General features: G+C 34.5%; 1 protein-coding gene across 3 annotated transcripts in view; it reads right to left on the bottom strand.

Annotated features, from left to right (window-relative positions):
* The window catches only part of MAP9 (microtubule associated protein 9), a 51680-nt gene that overhangs the window by 12245 nt on the left and 17204 nt on the right, over positions 1-22231 (bottom strand). For all 3 annotated transcript variants that reach the window (XM_074229071.1, XM_074229070.1, XM_074229072.1), the window contains exons 8-13: positions 18732-18790; positions 16764-16893; positions 11122-11211; positions 7544-7702; positions 7211-7356; positions 6142-6274 (exon numbers count right to left, since the gene is read on the bottom strand). In XM_074229071.1, coding sequence (XP_074085172.1) covers positions 6142-6274; positions 7211-7356; positions 7544-7702; positions 11122-11211; positions 16764-16893; positions 18732-18790 — 717 coding nt within the window. The remainder of the gene's footprint in view (positions 1-6141; positions 6275-7210; positions 7357-7543; positions 7703-11121; positions 11212-16763; positions 16894-18731; positions 18791-22231) is intronic.

Here is a 22231-nt window from a genome sequence, read left to right as displayed (position 1 = left end):
GCCTCTCCTCACAGTTCCAGGGCAGAAATGAGTGCTTGTAGTCATCCACAGACCAGAGCACAGGCCAGGACAGCAGCTATGGTTTAGGAGGAACTGAGAACTTGCAGTCCTTGAAGGTATCTATGGGGGCGGCTAGGTGGCACAGTGGATAGAGCACTGGCCCTGGAGTCAGGAGTACCTGAGTTCAATTCCGGCCTCAGACACTTAATAATTATCTAGCTGTGTGGCCTTGGGCAAGCCACTTAACCCCATTGCCTAGCAAAAATCTAAAAAAAAAAGTATCCATGAAAACAACTATAAAATCCCTCAAAAGCTAGGGATGGAGGAGATTGAATGGGGCAAATCTCATCACATTGAGATACAAAAGACCTATTGTAATAGAAGGGAATAAAGGAGGAGGTGAGAACCACTTGAATCTTCATCTCATCAGACTTGGCTTAAAGCTAACTTACACATACTCAATTAAGAAACTTATCTTACCTTTCAAGTATTGAAAGGGGAAAAGGGGAGGGGGTATGAGGAGGGGGAGAAAAAAGGGAACAGGAAGAAGGGAAGGAAGAAGATCAGGGCTGAAACAAGGATGTCCATTATCACCACTACTATTCATTATTGAATTAGAAATGTTAGCTTCAGCAATAAGAAAAGAAAAATAAATTGAAGAAATTAAAATTGGGAAGGAAGAGACAAAACTCTCTAGCAAATCCCAAAAAATCACCTAAAAACTACTAGAAAAAATTAGCAACTTTAGCAAAGTTGCAGGATATAAAATTAATCCCTCATAAATCCTCAACATTTCTATATATGACTATCAAGACACAGCAGAAAGAGCTAGAAGGAGAAAATCCCATTCAAAGTAACCTCAGACAGTATAAAATACCTGGTAGTCTACCTGCCAAGGAAGACTCAAAAACTTTTTGAAAACAATTACAAAAATCTCTTCACACAAATAAAATCAGGTTTTAATAATTGGGCAACATTGATTGCTCATGGATAGGTCTAGCTAATATAATAAAAAATTACAATTCTACCAAACCTAGACTACTTGTTTAGTGTCCTACAATCAAAATTCTAAAAAATTACTTTAATGAGTTAGAAAAAGTGGTAAGTAAATTTATATGGAGAAATAAAAAGTCAAGAATTTCCAGGGATTCAATGAAAAAAAAAGTGTAAAAGAAGGTGGATTAGCTTTACCAGATCGAAAATTGTATTATAAAGCATCATCATCAAAATTGTCTGTTATTGGCTAAGAAATAGAGTGGTGAATCAGTGGAATAGACTAGGTGCAATAGCAGGAAATGATTATAGTAATCTGGTGTTTGATAAATCCAAAGAATCTAATGGGATAAAAACTCTCTCTTCGATAAAAACTGTGGGGAAAATTGGAAGTTAGTATGGAAGAAACTTAGATTAGACCAACACCTCACACCTTATACTAAGATAAGATCCAAATAGATACAAAATTTAGACATAAAAAAAATATAATAAGCATACTAGAAGATCAAGGAGTAGTATACTTGTCAGATCTATGGAAAGGGAAATAGTTTATGACCAAGGAAGAGATGCAGAACATCATTAAAAATAAATTAGACAATTTTGATTGCATCAAATTAAAAAGCTTTTGCACAGACAAAACCACTGTAACCAAGGTCAAAAGTAAATTGGGAAACAATTTTTACAACTAGTATTTCTGACAGAGGAATCATTTCTAAAACATATAGAGAATTGAGTTAAATTTTCAAAAAAATAACTAGCCATTCCCCAATTGACAAATGGTCAAAGGATATGCGAAGGCAATTTACAGATGAGGAAATCAAAGTGATCCATAGTCATATGAAAAATTGCTGTAAATCACTACTTATGAGAGAAATGCAAATTAAAGCATCTCTGAGGTACCACCTCACACCTCTCAGACTGGCCAATATTACCAGAAAGGAAAAGGGATGTGGGAAATTTGGTACACTAATGCATTGTTGGTGGAGCTGTGAACTCTGGAGAGCAATTTGGAATTATGCCCATAGGGCAACAAAAATGTACATACCCCTTGATCCAGCAATACCACTACTGACCCTGAAGAGATTATGAAAAAGGGTAAAAATCTCACTTGCAGAAAAATATTCATAGCAGCCCTGTTGGTGGTGGCAAAGAATTGGAAATTAAGTGGATGTCCTTCAATTGGGGAATGGCTTAACAAACTTTGGTTTATGTATGTCAAGGAACACTATTGTTCTATTAGAAACCAGGAGGGATGGGAGTTCAGGGAAGCCTGGAAGAATTTGCATGAACTGATGCTGAGTGAGATAAGCAGAACCAGAAAAACATTGTACACCCTAACAGCAACATGGGGGTGATGATCAACTTTGATGGGCTTGCTCATTCCATCAGGGCAACAACCAGGGACAATTTTGGGCTATATGTGATGGAGAATACCATCTGTATCCAGAGAAAGAATTGTGGAGTTTGAACAAAGACCAAAGACAATTATCTTCAATTTGGGAAAAATCCCATTGTCTTATGCAATTTTGCTATCTCTTATACTTTATTTTCTTCCTTAAGGATATGATTTCTCTCTCATCACATTCAGCTTAGATGAATATATACCACAAAAACATTATTAAAGACTAACAGACTGCTTTCTATGGGGAGGGGGGAGGAAAGCAAGAATAGGGGAAAAATTGTAAAACTCAAAATAAATAAAATATTTTTTTAAAAACATTCTTAAAAAGGTGAAGGAGATATAAAAAATTATGAAGAAATTATGAAGAAAAGTGGTATAAAAGGCCAATGAGGAGAATAATACTTTAAAAAGAACTGGCCCAATGGGAAAGGACATACAACAAAAACTTTCTGAAGAAAAAAAATTCCTTAAAATATAGAATGGAGCTAACAGAAGTGGATGACTTTATAAGAAATCAAGAAACAATAAAACAAAATCAAAAGAATGAAAACTAGAAGAAAATGCAAAATATATGAGTGGGGAAAACAACTAATCTGGAAAACAGATCCAGGATAGAAAATTTAAATATTATTGTACTACTTGAAAGCAATGGTAAAAAGAAAAAAAAACAACTTAGGCATCATTTTTCAAGAAATTCTCCAGGAAAACTGTTCTGATATCCTGGAAGCAGAGGGTAAAATAGAAATTGAATGAATTCATCAATCACCTCCTGAAAGACATCCCAAAATGAAAACATCCAGGAATATTATAGTCAAATTTCAGAATTCCCAAGTCAAGGAAAAAAAATATAAGCATTCAGAAAGAAACAATGCAGATATCATGGAGTCATGGTCAGGATAACACAAGATTTAGCAACTTCTACATTAAGGGCTTGTAGGGGTTGGAATATGGTGTTCTGAGAGGCAAAAGAACTTGGATTACAATCAAAAATCATCTCCCCAGCAAACTGAACATACTCTTTCAGGGGAAAAGATGGACATTCAATGAAATGGGGGACTTTCAAACTTTCCTGATGAAACAGAATTGAATAAAAAATTTGATCTTCAAATACAAGACACAAGTGAAGCATAAAAAAAAAGGTAATAAGGAAAGGCAAATCATAAGGGGCTTAATGATGTTGAACTGTTTAAATCCATGGGAAGATGATACTGATAACTCATATTAACTTTCTCATTTATTAGGGCAATTAGGAGGAGCATATATAGACAAAGCAAAGGTGAGAGTTGAATTTGAAGGTATAATAAATTAAAAAGATGGGAGTTAATGGGAGGAGAAAGGAATGTCCTGGGAGAAATGGAAAGTAGAGATAGAATGAGTTTAGTTATTTCATATGAAGAGGCAAAAAAAAAAGTTTTATATAGAATGGAAGTGGGTAAAAGTTAAGGGAAGTGAGTGAGCCTTACTCTCATCAGAACTGGCTGAGAGAGAGAGAGAGAGAATAACAGACACATACAATTTGGCATAGAAATCTATCTTATTCTAGAAGAAAAGAGGAGAGGAAAGGGATGGGAAATGGAGCCGGGGGAGGTGTGGGGAGAGGGTCAGTGAAGGTGATAGAAGATAGGGAAGATTGTGAAGGGGGGCAAATCAGATACAAAACACTTTTGAGGTAGGACAGGGTGGAAGAGAGAGAATAGAATAAGTGAGGGGAGGGAGAACAGGATGAAGGGAAATACAATTAGCAACAGCATATATGGGAAAAAATACTGAAACAAGTTTCTCTGATAAAGACCTCATGTCTCAAACATAGAAAACTGAGTCAAATTTGTAAAAAATAGGAGCCATTATCCAATTGCTAAATGCTCAAGAGATATGAACAGTTTTTGGATGAGGTTATCAATGCAATCAATTTAAATCATTATTTAAAAAATGTACTAACTCACTATTGCTGTGGAGCACTTTGGAACTATGTCTAGCCTTTGGTCTAGTAGTGCCAAGGCTAAGTCTATATTCCAGAAGAGATGACATATAAGAAAAAAATCTACATGCAGGGATAATTAGAGCAGTTCTTTTCTGAGCTGAAGATTGAGGATGCCCAGTGGTTGGGGGATGGCTAAACAAATTATGGCGTGTGATTTGAGATGAAATGATGCTCTGTTATGGGAAATGATGAACAGGATCTCAGTGAAAAAACTTACATGAGCAGATGCAATGGGAAATGTAACTTATACAAAATTGCTTATACAAATGTAACTTATACAAAAATGTAACTTATACAAAACTTATTCAATTCTGTGACTCAAGAGAACTTTGAAGGAATTTTGAAAAAGAATGCTATCCATCCCAAAGACAGAACTGATGGTGTCTGAATACAGACTGAAGCATACTTCTTTTTCTCAACTTTATTTTTATTTAGGTTTCTCTTTTGTAAGGGGAAGGGAGGAGATTATGTTTACTTTTACAACATGACTATTGTAGTAATGTTTTTCATGATTACACATTTTTAAACCTATACTAAGTAACTTGCTTTTTTAATGAGGGGGCCTGGGAAGGGAGAGAATTTGTAACTTAAGGTATAGAAATGAACATTGAAACTTGTTTTGTATGTAATCGGGGAGCAGAAAGCAAAATAAATTAAATTTAAAAAATAAGGACAAAACAAAACATCCCAAACCCAAAAACTCTCCTGTTTCTTTGACTTTAACCTCTGTGTTGATTATTCTGAAATATATATATGCTTAGCTCTCTCTTCCTGAGTTTATTTAACATTTGCTCTTCCTTCCTGGGTATCTGTGTCTTGTGTCTTGTCAGCAATTTGATTCAACATATCTGGAGCTAAACATAATTTTTCCCTCAGTCTTTCTACTTCAAATTTTCTGAGTTTCTGTTAATATTACTGTCAATCACATCATCCTGATCACCCAGGTTCAAAATCTTGAAGTAACCTTTGGCTCCTCCAGGAAGTAGCTTCTTTCTAGTTTCTTGATTACCAGATGGTAGAGTTCCTTAAGATGGCACACAAAGAGGCTGTGATCTAGCTCCAAGTTACCTTTCTATTATTATGCTCTACTGCTTTCCTATTTTCCAAACAAAGTGAATTCCCTTTGTAGGACTGTATCTTTGTTCATTCTACTTCTTTGACTTGAATTCCAATTCCCTATATCTATGCTAAAAGTCCTTAGCTTTTAAGCCCTAGCTCAATGTCAGCTCTCTATGGTGATGCCTGTTCTGAGCCCAGCAATCATACTGTACCTTATTCATCTTTGTATTTCTCATGATATTTAAAATAACTGCCTGTATGCTATCATGCAATCCATATGTGTTATTTTCTCTTCAAATTTTTAAAGCATATGTCACCTGAATCCTTGTTTGTTGGTTCCAATATACCCTAGCTTATAATTATATTATCTTTGTAAATGTCTTAGCCCTTACCGTCCTTCCTGGGAAAAATGTAAGCTCATCCTAAGGCAAAGCCCTTATCAACTGAAATACCCCTTCTTTCTGCCCCCTCACCCTATAATTGTATAAACACAGTTACAATGTTTAATAAATTTTGAACTAAATTGTAAGCAAATACTTGTTGAGTAAAACTTCACATTTCAAAATACCAATTACAGTGCTAGAAAAATATATGGCTTATTCATAAATTCACCTGCTTATTAACTAAGTTTGATAGGATATATGATCATTATAAATGATGAAAAATGTGCTTATTCAAAAAAAGAAATGTATTTAAGAATACATACCAACCACCTTTCATATTCATTAACAGCCAATTTATCTTTATCTTCTTTTTCAACTCTTTTTATTTCTTGCTTTCTTCTTTCATTTACTTTCTCTTTCATCTTCTGCCTGAAGAGAAAATCCTTCTGCTCATGCCTATTATTATTGAATAAAAATGAAATATAATAATTTTCTAAGTATATTTCCTTGCCTTTTTTATCTGCTGTCATATTTGCATTGAAACATGTCTACACACACACACACACACACACACACACACACACATGCCACATGCCTACTGAAGTGTGAAATCGGGAATTTATAGCAAAAAATCTATTAATTCATTAATAAAAACCTATTAAGAACTCATCATTTTCATTGTGTTTTAAGGGTCATAAAAAGTTTTCTTCTAAACACCATTGTGTGAACATTAGGTATTACAAGGATTAATAGCTAAATTCTGAACTTAAGGGTAAAAAAAGTAAACCTGTGAGAGATTAAAAAGACCAGACAGAGAGTAAACCTTTAGCCAGGATTCACACCCAAAATGCCCAAGTCTAAATGTGGATCTCTTGTCAAAACATGATACTATGCTTTTTTTTCATCAAAGGTCTTTCTGATATCACATGTGGCATAGGGATTACAGGAGTTCTCAAAAGCTACACCAGTCGGGAAGTTCTTTTATATAAGTAGAACAGAGGAAAGACCTTGGGGAAGTCCAAGGACCTGAGTTTGAATTTCAGCTCTGCTATTTGCTACCTGTTTGAACTGAGGCAAGTCACTTGACAAGTTTCTTCCTTCATTAAATGAAAAGAATGGAATTAAAAGATATCAGTTTCCTTGAAGATATTTATATGATTTTCGCTATATGACCTATGGGTGGTACTAATAAGATTGAAGAAGGTTCTTACTACATTGGTTTTAGTGTGATTTATTTTTTGGCATTAGTTACCCTTGAAGGTCATCTACCAAGTGATAGTGGGGAGTTGAAATCCACATCAGTGGAGGAAGCAGCCTCAACGAAAAAAAAAAAAGATTCTTGAAATATTAAAATATTTAAAAACTACTAAAACATTTAATCATTGATTTTACCATCTTTCAACTGCTGATAAACTGTATCTTAACTTTTCAGCATAATATTCTTCCTCTTTCTTTTTCTTTGCGCTTTCATATTCTCTCTCCTTTTTGTTTTTTTCTTTAAGGTATTCCAACTTTTTCTCTTTCCATTTTTCAAAAGCCTAAAACAATTAGAAATATTTACTTACTACTTAACATAATACAGTTTACTTTTCCTTTTTTTTAATTTTCCAAAATTTATTTTATTTACTACAACACAATTTTGGTGTGGTAAGTTTTAAATGATTAATTTTGATAAAATCTGACTAATCTTGAATCTCATGAAAGCTAATCAAATTTTGTCATTACTTTTTGTGCTTCTCCTTTCTTCTCAGCATTCTCTGCTTCAACTTTCCTCATTTTTTTCTCCTCAAGTTTCTTTTTTGTTGCAATTTTCTTTGCTTCCTTTTCTTTCATGGCTTTCCAAGCTTCAAAAGATGCGGATGCTTCTTCTTTCTTGGCTCCTTTCTTTTTTAGTGGGGGGAGAAAGGGAAAGAGGAGAAGTGATTAGGGTGAGAGTAACTTATATATTTCACATAATTTTTATCATTTGTTATTCTTAGAATTGTTTCTGAATAAGAGAATAATTTAAAATTTTGGCAAGTCAATTACTAGAGAAAGGACTTAGATGTTTAATAGCATGACATACCTCTTACAACATAATGATCCAAAGACCAAATTTTACTTAATTTCAATTATGGGAACCCTGAACTTCTGTTGAAATAAATAGTAAGTGGTAAGCAGTTCACTTAAAAGTATTTCATCAAAGACCCCCTCTGATGTCATATGTGGCATAGGGATGACATGAGTTCTCAAAAGCTACACTGGAAGGGAAGCTCTTTCATAAGAACAAATGAAAGACCCTGGAGAAGTCTTAAGACCTGAATTTGAATTTCATCTTTCTGACAGTTATCTGTTTGATCTGAATGAAGCAAGTCACCTGTCTAAGTTTCATCCTTCATAAAATGAAAAGGATGACATTAAAAGATATCAAGAATTTCCTTCCAAGTGCTTCTATAGTTTTAGTTATATGAAATGTATTTAGCTATATGAAATGAATTAATAATAAAACAGGTCAGTGGATAAAGTTTATGACACTGTCAATATACCTATATAAATATGTATAATAGACGTGAGAAGAGCAAAAAATATTACATGCAACTTACTGCTAAGAAGGTATTTAGGAAGTCCAAGGGACTAAGTTATTTAGCCCTGCAGATTAATACTTAGGTAAGTGGGTACAAAAAATAATGTTCCTTTATTTACTTTCCTATAAGATTATTTTTATTTATCTAAATAAATCAAATTAATATTCTCTATTTACTGTGACCATCACGTTCAGCACAATTGACTGAATGCTAAAGTTATTGGTTTAATTACTTTTGTGTAAGTCGACACAAAATAGACTCAAATAAAAGGGGAAGATTAAAATTTGAGTGACAAGGTACAGATATAGAGATCTGGTCTGTGGATTGTTCAAATGAAAGCCATTTTCTAGAAGTATCATTGTAAAATCTAGGATTTAGTATTAAGTACATTTTCCCAGTTCAGCTAAGTCCCTCTCCCTATGAGATTTAAGGGAGACCAGATAAAGCTCCTTGGACTAATTCTGCTCCTTAATGTTTTGTGTCTCATTTCTATCTAGCATTTTCCTGTGTCATACCACTCCATTCTTGACTTGGGTCCTGGCTTCTTCTACACCGACTCCTTGTGTTGGTGCTTTGCTACTTACAGGAGTTCACGGGTTGTCTGACCCAATGATGTCCAGATTGCCAGTTCAGGCTTTCTGATTTCCTTTCTGTGTCCTAACATTATAGTCCCCCTTCCTGATATATTATCTCTTAATGAATTTTTTTTCTAATTCCTGATTATTTTGTTTTGATTGACAGTTTGAGGAAGTTCAAATTTTAGTCTTTTCACTTCATTCCCAAACTTCACTCATCCTTGTCCTGGTTTCTAGATGATCACTTCAGTCTGGAAATTCTCTATACAAACTTCTTACTTTGCTCTCAAACTGCTCTGTTATACTAGTTATAATTTCATACCTGCCTAAAGGTTCTTCAGCTATTTAATGTTCTTGACTCTAAACAGAAAAAAGAACTTGTTAAATATTACAGTGAATTAGAGTTTACCTCATTGAAGCACCTAACAACTGTTAACATGTTGTGCTTGCTCAGCTGCTCTTCTCTGAGAGGGCTTATATTTCCATGAAAGGAAGGAATAATATGGAGCTTTCAAGAGCTGAGGATCAGGTCTGCTATGCCTTGGATATCCAATCAATTTACACACTTTTCCAAGTTCTGGACTTCTAGAAGGGCAGTTAGATGGCACAGTAGATAACAGTTCTTTTATTCAGGAAGACCCAACTTCCTGAGTTTAAATCTAGACTCAGATTCTTAGTAGCTTTGTGTCTAAGACCTTGGCAAAGCACTTAACTTGGTTTGCCAGTTTTCCTCACCTATAAAATGTGCTGGAGAAGGAAATGGCAAACCACTCTAGTATCTCTGACAAGAAAACCTCAAATGTCTGAAAATGACTAACAACAACAAAAGTCTTCTAAAACAAATGTATCAGAGTCCTTAAAAAAGAATATATATATACATATATATATATATATATATATATATATATATATATATATGTATGTATGTATGTATAAAGTAACTGAACTATACTGGCCTTTTTTGAGGGCAACTCTATAAAACAGAACTCTGCAACTTTAGACATAATTTCAAATGTGATCCAAAAGGCCTTGAGATATTTTAATAAAACAAAGATCAAACCTTGAAACTTGTAATCTGCCATTAGTGAAAAATCACCAATAAACCTTATGATGAATTATGAGAATTTTCAATAAATTGAAATACCATTTAGAACTAATTACATTAACAGGTGGGTTTCAAACAAATTAGCAATAAATGAGTTTCAAATAAATTAGCAATAAATTAGCAGTTTTCTGCCCCAATGACCATTTTAAGTATCCAAAAGATAGTTTAATATTCATGCATTCATTCACACTCAAATAAGAACAATAAAAGAGATGCACAAAACTAGATTATATTACAGTAAGCAAACATATCCTTACGGAGCAAAAACAGTCATGTGACCATAGCAGATAATGTTGGAATATATGCAGAACCAAAACTCATTCTATTTATTCTCTTTTTTTCCTTTCATTTCCATGACTTCCAAAATGGGTGATAAGATGACCCTTGAAACCTATATTTTTATTGATTTATTGTGTCCCAGCTTCCTCTTGATTTTACCGTTCAGGGAACACTAGCACACTTGGGGGAATTTGGGGCATAACACAAGATGGAAACAAATGACAACTTATTACCCCTGACTCTTTGGTATTTTCTCCCTTTACATTATATGTTTGTTTACTGAAGTAAGAAAAATGAGGTAATTAAAATGTAGTATTTTATCAAAGGTATGAGTTTTAAGAAATAAATATTATAAGCATAATTCCACCAATTTTTTTCATCTAAGGATGGAATGAACATTATTACAGGTGCTTTAGAGAGTGCAGTTGCACAGATGAATGTTAAAAAAAAGTAAGAAATATAAATTTGTGATTTCCACACTGGGAGGCTGCCCAGGTGCCCACCCACCTTAGGGAGAACACTGATTACAAGCACCATTTTAACAACTGGTTCACCAAACTCAACATACAATTAGATATCAGTGTTGCAAAACTGGTGTGAACTGGCTGAATTCCACCACTGAGCACAGTTGTTTAGCTTATCTCTAAGAAATAAATGTAGAAAGTAGTGCTTTAATTCATAGCTATGCACAAAAAACTGGATACTTTTCACAAGTTCATTAAGTCATAACAATTAAAATTTACATTCAATATTATTTCTCATTTACATTTTTCCAGATACCTGTTCATTTTTTATTCTTAAATTTTCAGCTTCATTCTTTTTAATCCTTTGAAGTTCTTGAACATATAAATTTTTCTTTACAAGCCAATCCTACAAAAGGGAAAAAAAAACGTGTTTCAAAGTTTCCCAAAAGAACATGGTTTTTAAAAAATATTTAATATTTTATTTTTCTCAATTTAATGTAAAAACAATTTTTCAGCACTTTTTTTCTTCAAATTTCGAGTTATAAATTTTCTCCCTCCCTCATCCCCCCTTATCAAGAAAGCAAGCATTTCAAAATATGTTATACATGTGTGGCCATGCAAAACACATTTCCATGTAAATCATTCTGTGAAAGAAAATGAAAAAAAAAGAAAGAGGAAAAAGTATCTTTGATCTGCATTCAGGCTCTACCAGCTGTTTCTCTGGAAATGGATGGCCTCTTTCACGTTTTGGATCATTGAATTGCTGAAATTAGTTAACAATATTACTGTTGTAGTGTATAATGTTGTCCTTTTTGTTAAGTTAAGTTCATGTTAAGTCTTTTCAGGCATTTCTGATAATTTCTTCTTTTTTCTTTCTCTTTCATTTTCTTTCTTCATGAGTTGCTGTATTCAATTTAATTTACAATTTAATTTATTTTTCCCAATTACATGAAACGTATTTTTCTATATTTCTCCTTTTGTAGACTTTTGAGTTCCATATTTTTCTATCACCCTCTCTCCCTATCCCCTTTCCCATGGCAATGAGCAATTTTATATAGGTTGCAAATGTACAATTGTATTTAACATTATTTCCATTAGTCATGTTGTGAAAGAAGAATTAGAACTAGGGGACAAAAAAATGAGAAAAAAATCATAAAAGAAAATTTAAAAAGTGAACACAGTATGCTTTCCTCTGCATTCAGAATGCATAATATTTTTCTTCTGGATGTGGATGGCAGTTTCCTTATCAGGTCTCTCAGAATTATCCATGATTACTGCTAACTAAAGTGCTGAGAGGAACTGCATCTATTAGTGGATCATCTTACAGAGCTGCTGTTAAGGTCTACAATGTTCTTCTGGTCTTGCTCACTACATTCAGCATCGGTTTACACAAGTCTTTCCAGGCTTTTTTAAAATCTAGTCACTCCTGATTTCTTACAGAACAATAGTATTCTATCACAATCATATGCAACAACTTATTCAGCCACTCCCTAGTTTATGTATATCTTCTCAATTTCCAATTCTTTGTCACCTCTAAAAGAGCTGCTATAAATATTTTTGTACAGTTGTACAAATTGTACAATTTCCTTTTGGCTTTTTATCTCTTTAGGATACAGACCTAGTAGTGGTATTGCCTGGGCAAAAAAAATGCACGGTTTTATAGCGCTTTTGGTATAATTCCAAACTGCTCTCCAGAATAGTTGAATCAATATACAACTTCAACAATAGTACTTAGTTGTTTTTATTGTTTTCTGTTTGAGAAATGAACTCTTAGGCAAATTCACTCCAAAAATCTTTTTTTTCCCCCCACAGTAATGATTACTGTTATTCCCTCTAACCTATTTTCCCCATTTATCCTACTCTGACCTTTTATCCTGTACATTCTCAAAGGTATCTTGCTCCTGACTTTTACCTCTTGCAAACTCCCTTCTATCAGCTCCCCACCCCCTTCTTTTCCTAACTTCCTATATGGCAAAATAGATTTTGATACCTGTGTGAAGATTATTCCCTCTCTGAGCCAATTCCAATGAAGAGTGAGGTTTGTGTAATCCCCTCCTCCTTTCTTCCATTTTCCTTTCCACTGTAAAATCTCTTTCAGGCCTTTTTTTGCCAGATAATTTATCCCATTCTCTTTTCCTTTTTCACTGGATATTCTTCTTATCTCTTAATTTCATTTTTAAAAATAATCATAACATTCAATTCACACTTCTGCTTTCTTTTAACTGCTCTAATAATGATAAAGTTTTAGGAGTATATTTTCCCAAGTGGAAATATAAACTGTTTAACCTTATTAAGTCCCTTATGATTTCTCTTTCCTATCTCTTTTTGCATTTTGTATTTGTAAATCAAATTTTCAGTTCAGCTCTGATCTTTTCATCAGGAATACTTGAAAGTCCTCTATTATCACTGAATATTCATTTTCTCTCCTCAAAGGATTATCAGTTTTGATGGCTAGGTGATTCTAGGTGATTCTTAGCTCTTTTGCCTTCTGAGTATTTTATTCTAAGCCCTCTGATCCTTTAATGTAGAAGCTGCTAAATCTTATGTCATCCTGACTATGGCTCTATTATATTTGAAGTGTTTCCTTTTAGCTGCTTGATGGATTTTCTCATATCTGGGAGGTCTAAATTTGGCTAAAATATTCCTATGAGTTTTCATTTTGGGATCTCTTTCAGGAGGTGACCATTGGATTCTTCCAATTTCTATTTTACCCCCTGGTTCTAGAATAGCAGGACAGTTTTCCTCGACAATTTCTTGAAATATGATGTCTAGTTCTTTTTTTAAATCATGATTTTTCATGTAGTCAAATAATTCTTATATTATCTCTCCTTATTGTACTTTCCAATTCATGTTTTTCTGATGTGATATTTCACATTTTCTTCTATTTTTTCCATTCTTTTTCTTAGTTTTTCAGCTATTTCTTGTTCAGCCATTCATGAGCTGCTTGATGACTTATTAAGTCATTACCTTTCACTTGTCTAATCCTAATTTTTAAGGAATTATTTTGTTTAGTGAACTTTTGTACCTCCCTTTCCATCTGGTCAATTTTACCTTTTTTTTTTTTAAAAGTTTTTGCAATGCAATAGGGTTAAGTGGCTTGCCCAAGGCCACATAGCTAAGCAATTAATATTAAGTGTCTGAGGCCGGATTTGAACTCAGGTACTCTTGACTCCAGGGCTGGTGCTCTTATCTACTGTGCCACCTAGCCACCTCCTCCCCCTAATTTTACTTTTTTAGGAATTATCTTCAGTGATTTATTTTTATTTTTCCCCAATTTCCATATATTTTCCATTTAATTTTTCCTTTCCATTTTTCCAATTCTGCTATTCAGGCATTCTTCTCTTCATTGGATTTTTGTGCCTCTTTAACCCTTTGGTCTATTCTGTTTTTTTGTGTATTTTCTCCAATACTTTTTTGTGCCCTCCTTTACCAAGCTGTTGAATCTTTTTTTTCCATGATTTTCTTGCATCACTCATTTTTCTTCCCAAATTTTCCTCCACTTCTTTTACTTAATTTTAAAAATCAATTTTGAGCTCTTCCATAGTTTAAGACCAATTCATATTTTTCTTTGAGGCTTTGGATACAAGAGTTTTTTACTGTTGTCCCAAATGTGTTTTTTAATCTTCCTTGTCACCACAGTAACTTTTTTTTCTGTTTTTTTGCTTATTTTTCAGCCTATTTCTTGACTTTTATCTCTATGTTAAAGTGGGGCTCTGCTTCCCAAGTGGAGGGGGCACTTTTTCAAGCTTCAGAACTTTTGGTGCTTCTGTTTTCAGAGGTCATTCTGGGGACCTTGGCTCTCCCAACGTGGTATGATCTAGGGAGAGCTGTGTTTACTTCTCTCCTGTACCCTACAGTGTTTTGTGTTTGACTACAAGAACTCTTTTTAACCCACAACTGTAACCAGGGCCTCTGTTCTCCTTTGGCTGAAAACTCTGGTGTGCTAGTGTTTCTCCTTATACTAGGACTAAGACCCAGCATTGTAAACCAGATCAAGTATAAGCAATACAATAGAGTCCTGCCCCTGATGGCAGCAAAGAGATTATATAAATCTCTTCTGACTGTTGTCTGATCCCTTTTAAAGTCTGTGGGCTGGAAACCACCATGCTGTCACTGCTTCAGTTGCTTGGAGGCCTGTGTCTATTTGGGAAGGATCTGGTCTATGTTGGTGTAGCCTGTGCTGGGCTTCACTCCTCTCTTTCCCTGGTGCGACAGACCTTTCCTGTCAGCCTCCTAAGCTATCTTGGGCTAGAAAATTGCTTTATTACATCTTTTTTTGTGTATTCTGAAACTCTAGAATTTGTTTAAAGTTTTTGTTAAAGGTTATTTGGAGAGGTTTGAGGGAGAACTCATGTAAATCCCTACCTTTAGTCCACCATCTTGGTTCCACCTTAATGTGGATTTTAAATAAATATATTTTGAAAATATCTGAATATGATTTGAGTTTTTAGCATTTTAATCTTCCATATATATATAAAAGTCACTGTTTAACTATACCATATTTATAGATTCTAATTATACCTGGAAGCATGACAGTCAGTTTCTATATTATATAGTATCACTTCACTTCAAACAAACAAATCCCTTATAGGAGGAAAAAAAATAGTACCAGTTTAAGGTAGATGATAAGTCTATATTTGAGATTCTTAATCCAGGATCCACAAGTGGATCAATTATATAGTTTCTGTGAACTTGAATGGAAAATAATTGCCCATTTAGTTCAATATAATTTGTTTCATTTGCAATCCTATGAATTTAAAAGATTTAGAATCCTAGTATATGTAAATTTAGTTAGTGGGGGAAAAAGATATTTAGTAATTCAGAACAGACAAAGCCAGTTTATGTTTAACTGAATTGTAACAAACTTCTCTCTGGAATCCTAATGGTTTCTTAAAGTGTGTAAAGTTCTATAACAAAAAGCACAGAAAGGGCAGCTAGGTGGCGTAGTGGATAAAGCACCGGCCCTGGAGTCAGGAGTACCTGGGTTCAAATCCGGTCTCAGACACTTAATAATTACCTAGCTGTGTGGCCTTGGGCAAGCGACTTAACCCCACTGCCTTGCAAAAAAAAAAACAAGTAGAGAAAAAATTTTTTTTTTTAGAATTGTTGATAACCTATGAAACTTCATTTTTTTTTTTTTAGGTTTTTTGCAAGGCAAATGGGTTTAAGTGGCTTGCCCAAGGCCACACAGCTAGGTAACTATTAAGTGTCTGAGACCGGATTTGAACTGGTACTCCTGACTCCAGGGCCAGTGCTTTATCCACTACGCCACCTAGCCGCCCCAGAAACTTCATTTTTCCTTGAAAAATAAGAGAAGCTTTAATTTAGAATACACTGTTGGAAACGCTTTACATATACTCTTTATTTCCATGACACAAATTTTGAAGTAGAGACACATGCAGATTGTATGACAATAATATGTTTGTTTATTAATAAAATAGAATGTATTTTGATGTATTTTTGGTTCTTCTTGATACCTCTGCCCACTTAAAGTCACCTTAAAAAATCATTTTTATTTGCTATACAATTAATGAATATTTTGGCTGCTCACCAATTCTGTATGGAAATCTTTTCTGAAGAAAATTAACATATGTCAGGTTAATTTTTTTTAAAAAACTAAATATTTTGATGTCCATTATCATTATTATTTTACCTGATATTCAGTGGGTAGAGCACCAGGCCTTAAGTTAAGTCAGGAGGACCTGAGTTCAAATGTGTCCTTAGACATAACATCTACTAACTGGGTGACCTTGGGCAAGTCACTTATTCCTGATTGCTTCCATCCAGGACCATCTCTAGTCATCCTGATTCCTATCTGGCCACTGGACCCAGATAGCTCCAGAGGAGAATTTGAGGCTGGTGCCTTAAGACAGCAACCCCGCACTCAAATCTAATTCATATGCCTGTTATGACATCACCTCCCTTCAAAGTGAAGGACAAACATAGTCATCATTTTACCTGATAAACAGCTGCCCGTATGGAATCAGCTCTGTTAAGCTCTAGGTTCTGTTTCTGTGAAGGTTTCTGGTCCAAGAACTTTAATGTCCCCAGATACTGGGAAGATGCAGTTGGAAGTGGAGATTTTTTCCTAGAAGGAGATTTTTCTAAGAATTCAAAACTTACCAATTTTAAAAGATCCAAATGGTTCAAGATATAGAATGGCTATAGAATGTCAGAATTTGCATCTATTCTAGTCAGTGAAAATGTATCACATGAAATTGGCTTGATTATGACAAAATCAATACTCTCAAGATTGCTTTATTTAGGATAAAAAAAAATTTAGATTAATAAACCCAGACTTGAGATAAAGTAGATATTTCCTAATGAGAAGACTACTGATTTAGCAGGGGATTGGGTACATTTCATCCTAAGCTTTCCATTTTTCTGTTATTTCCAATTTATCCTGTAGATAATTGCTTTATATCTATTTGGTTTGACATTGTTTCCCCTATTAGACTGCTACTTCTTTGAGGGCAGGCACTATTTTTTGCTTCTGATTATATCAGCACTTAGCATAATACCTAGCCCAGAGTGGATGCTGATTGAGGTAGCTTGAGTTATCTAGAATGTCACAAAAATTTGCATCCCCCTGGCCAGTGATCAATAAGTGTTAACAATTGGATATAAGAACAGAAGGTAATATTGGTATACCATTCTAATTAATTGTTGAGATGACCATGGCAGAGTAGTTATTAAGAGTTTGAGGTTTCAAGTCAGGGAGCCTGAGATTCAAATCTTACCTCTGACATTAGTTTAAAGGCCTTGGGTAAGTCTTTCACCCCCTCCCTCTTCTAGGTGTCTTAATTCCTTAGAATGTATCTCCGAAGACATGGACTGGTGTCAATACAAGGCATTGCCATAGAAAGAAGTTTCCTTGCTGACAAAATAATAGACTTTTTGCAGTTTTTCATACAAATATGAACTTGTTGGGTGATGGGAATAGGGGCAGAGAAGAGAAGAGAGAGAGAGAGAGAGAGAGAGAGTTCTACTTTATAAATTTTTTAAGAGACAAAACTGGTTAGTATCTTTTAATAATTTTGATTTTTCTGTGATTTATGAATTATTTATAAATGTCAATTTGGGCAACAGCTCCATATATGGAAGTGCTAACTTTGGCTACTCTTTATTTTAACTTATAGTTCTCATTTCCAAGCCTACTAGATGTCAGAAATTTTTGAAGATAAGATCTTATGAGACAAAATTGTACTTTACACACACACATAGCAAAGCAAGTTATAAAAAATGTCAAGGAGACCAATTGAGCTGGATATATGCTGAAACTTTTGTTGCCCTTGTAGTCATTAAAATTCTAAGGGCCTTTATCCTTTTAACTTACCATTGGAAACTGGTGGAGGAAAGAGGGGGGAGAATGGAATCTATATTTTTACTCTGAATTTGTCAGGACTATTTACTAAAGGATGGTCTATCAGGAGTACAAGAGTCCTAACAATCTGTAAGAAGTCGATAAATTATAGCATTTTGAGGAAAGAGAGAAAGATCTCTTTTGTTATGACGAAATGAACAATGAATATGTTATGCAATTGCTAGACAATAAAAGAAAATCTGGTCTGAGGAAAGAAATAGGGAAAACATTTTCTTCATCAGCAGAATAAGGAGGCTAGTGCTCTCTTAAGTTTTTATTCCTGCTTTAAATTCTAAGATGGGATTGAATATAACTAAAGGAGAAATAATTCTGGAGCACATGAATATTATAAAATCACTAAGCACCAGAAGATCAAGAAGGTCTCTTAATGACTCTGAAAATGTTTTCCTCACTTTCTACTGTGAGACAATTCTTTGTGGGAACATATCTCTGATTTTATAATGAAAGTCAATGAGACATAGATGTTTCCTTCACAAAAATAAAATACAGAGACAACTTTACTAGAATGCTAATTTACAAAGAGATATTTGCATTTTCATTACCTGAATGATTTTATTCTTTTAGATGTTTTCTTCTTCAAATTCTTATCTTCATTTTTTTCCTTTTAAATAGAAAAAAATACAATGTACAGGCAGGTATATAATTATTTCACAATTATGATCAGAAATCAAAATGAAAGTATTTATAATCTTGCAAATATAAGAAATATTTAAGTTAATTTGTTCTACCTACTGATTCAAATTCATCTATGTCCTTTATAAGCTTTCCTAAGTTTTCTGCTACTCGCTCAAATGCTATACTTTCTAAAAATGCTTCTAAAACTCTAAATAAATCCCCAAACATTTTTTACTTTATGAGAACTTGAGGTATAAGTGGTTCAATGAGTCCTAGAAACAAGGTTGAAGTACAAGGGAACTAGTTTTCATCTCTCCTAGATTCAAATAGCAGTATCTGATGCTCTGGGGTAAAAAGCCTAGCTGATGACCTTAAAAAGACTCTGGGAAAATATTACTTGAAAAGTGTTATCCCTTCCTGTCTGCTAATGGGAAATATTTCTGCAGTGTCAGATATAAGAGACTTCTCTCTATACAAATAAATGTCAAGCTTCTATTTTAGGTCTTTTATTAATGCAATTTAATACACTTGGCTAAGCACAGTCTTTATTCTGAAGGTATTCTATAAGATTGCATGCCTTATTAGTGTTAGAATAATATCAATTATATATCATATAATTAATTTCAATTATAAATGATCTCAGATTTTACATAGCACTTGGTTCATACTTTATATACCTTTTTCACATTCTCTTTTGAGTTAGTTATTTGTTTGACTTCAAATAATGATTTATTTCTCCACTCCACATTAGTCAAACATACCTTGATGTCACTACCTACCACAAAAGTTCCCTTACATGATCAAAAACTCTCCTAATGTTTTAACTCTTCCCCCAAATCTATACTTTGTCACTGTGACCTTCAATGCCTCAGAATTTTCTCCAGGTCATCTGACCATTACTCTTCCCAATCTTTATCTGATTGAATACATACTTTAATCTCTGATCCCTTGTTTCCTTGTCCTGTGGTCATATGCCATGCCAAACATCAACCCAAATCCTTTTTTTCTATACAGGTACTATTGAACATAGCATACACAAGCTGATGGGGTCCACTTATCAATTTATATTATCTAAATTCAATTTCCTGTCTCCAGCCCCTCCCATCTATAATCTCTTCATATCTGCCTGACCACAAACTTCTTCTGCATCTTCAGATGAGGACCTCACCTTCTATTTTGCTGAGAAACAGCAACTCCTCTCCTTATGAACTCCTCAACTTATCTCATAACCTGCTTTGATGTCATCTCTCATTCTCTCCTCCTTTATCCTGTCTTCATCCACAGATACAATACAAAGCTTAGAAAACACTAGTTCAGAAACTTGAAACAAATTGTCAAGCAGGAATGTATTACTATCCTGAACTTAAAGGATTCATTTTACTCCTTGGGCATTTAAATTTCTCAAAAAATAAAAATAAAAACAACAGTAGTCTTTGATCCTCCCTCCTCTTGCTGCACCAGATGCCCAATCTGGAAGGGGCTAAGCCATTCAGTTCTGGACTTCCTGGGATCATCAGTTCTCATTCATTTTCCAGCTCAGTGATGCTATAGTTTCTTCAGCCTCCAAAAGTGATTATTAGAAATCAGTCCCGTGGGGAGCTAAACTACAGGACTCTACATTTACTATAATTATTTTCTCCCCTCATCCCTAAGAATGTTCTTCCTCTATTTACTTTTCACCCAACTTTGAAATTTGAAAATTATAATCTAATCACCATTTTCATGGCTTTTGGAGGTGTGTTAATGGATTGCACTATTGCTTTACTTGCCATCTTTATGAGTTTTCAGAAGATAGCTTTTTCTGACCACAATTGCTCTACACAAGGTGTCCCAAAATACTTAGTGCAGTTTTAAGCTAGTAAAAGTTTAAAGTATATCTTTTCCATTAGAATGTAAGTTCCTTGAGGGCAAAAACTATTTTGCTTTTGTGCTTTCATCCCTTGGGTTTGGCACAGTGCTTGGAAAGTAGTAGGCATTTAGCAAATATTTTTATTAATTTACTGACCTAAGGAAGTCATAAAATTGCACTTGGAAGTCAGGAAGACAATATGGTATCATATATAAAGGGAGATGACCCTACATGGTACAAAAACTCTGTACTGTAACTGTTGAGCAAATGAAAACAATGAGAAAACGGAGTGGGGTCAAATTAGTCAACTTCTTGGAAGAGGTAGATCTTAAAGTCTTGAGCAGGTCTTTGATAGAAATGTGGGATTTAGAATTGTAGACAGAAGGGACAAGCTGATAGGAGGTAGGGAACAAGGGTAAGCAAGGAAAATTAAAAAATGGAATGAATAAAAAATTTCTGCTCCTAAATCTATAATTTAACTTTCCATCAAAGCTATGAGTTGAAAATTATATAGTAACTAGAAAAATCTCAGATATGTGAAATTTAGATATCTGGCAACCTTAATTATTTAGAACATAGTGGAAATCAAGGAAGTGAGCAATAAAAGCCCCAAAGCAGCAAAAATAGATACCATAAAGTCTATTCATTGATACACTTTACTCATAAAAGTCTACTAAATATAAACCAAAATGACCAGAGATGGCTCTAGATGCCAGGCAATCAGTGTTAAGTGACTTGCCCAAAGTCACTTAGATAGTAAGTGTCCAGTATCTGGATTCGAACCCTCATCCTCCTGATTCCAAAGCCAGTGCTCTATTGGTGCTAGAGATAGAATACTGGCCTTGGAGTCAGGAGGACAGGAATTTGAATCCAGCTTCAGACACTAGAAACTAGTTGTATGACCTTAGGCAAGTCATTTAACCCTGACTACCTCATATTCAGGGTCATGTCCAGTAGATCTGATTCCTATCTGGCCACTGGACCCAGATGGTTCTGGAGGAGAAAGTGAGGCTGGTGACTTAGCACAGCCCCCCTCTCACTCTGATCCAATTCATGTGCTCCTCACGGTATCACCTCCCTAATGTCATGTTCCTCTTCCAGAATGAAAGACAAACATCATCAAAAGTATACCAGGCCCATTTTTCCCCTAAAGTCTATTTACTCAGACACAATTCTAATCAGCAATTAGATTCTAAGTTCAATGAACAAGGTCCAGTTCTCATCTAAATGTTCTGCCTCTCCACTCAGCACCTAGCACCTAGAATCACCCTATCTCTGCATATAATAGATACTCAGAAAGTCTGTAGAAGCTAGGTTCTCTGATTTCTAGATCCAAAGCTGATTAAAGTAGTAAATGCAAAAGGTGAGTGAGAGGAAGGCTATGGGCAGTTCAGAATCTGACTATAAGGAAAGAACCCCCCTCCCCTGCAAAAAAATTCACACAAGGACACCCTTTTCCAGTCACTTTCTCACCCTAGGGAGTGCCTCTCTCCCTGAAATCTCCTCTTTCCCTTGTTGTTCTTGCCTGGAACCTTAATTTAAGGAAGGGTCAAAGCCCATCCCTGCTCCTGTTTTCCT

Source organism: Macrotis lagotis, chromosome 3 (assembly GCF_037893015.1).
Source record: "Macrotis lagotis isolate mMagLag1 chromosome 3, bilby.v1.9.chrom.fasta, whole genome shotgun sequence".
NCBI classification, from domain to species: domain Eukaryota; kingdom Metazoa; phylum Chordata; class Mammalia; order Peramelemorphia; family Peramelidae; genus Macrotis; species Macrotis lagotis.
This window is presented reverse-complemented; position numbering and strand designations above follow the sequence as displayed.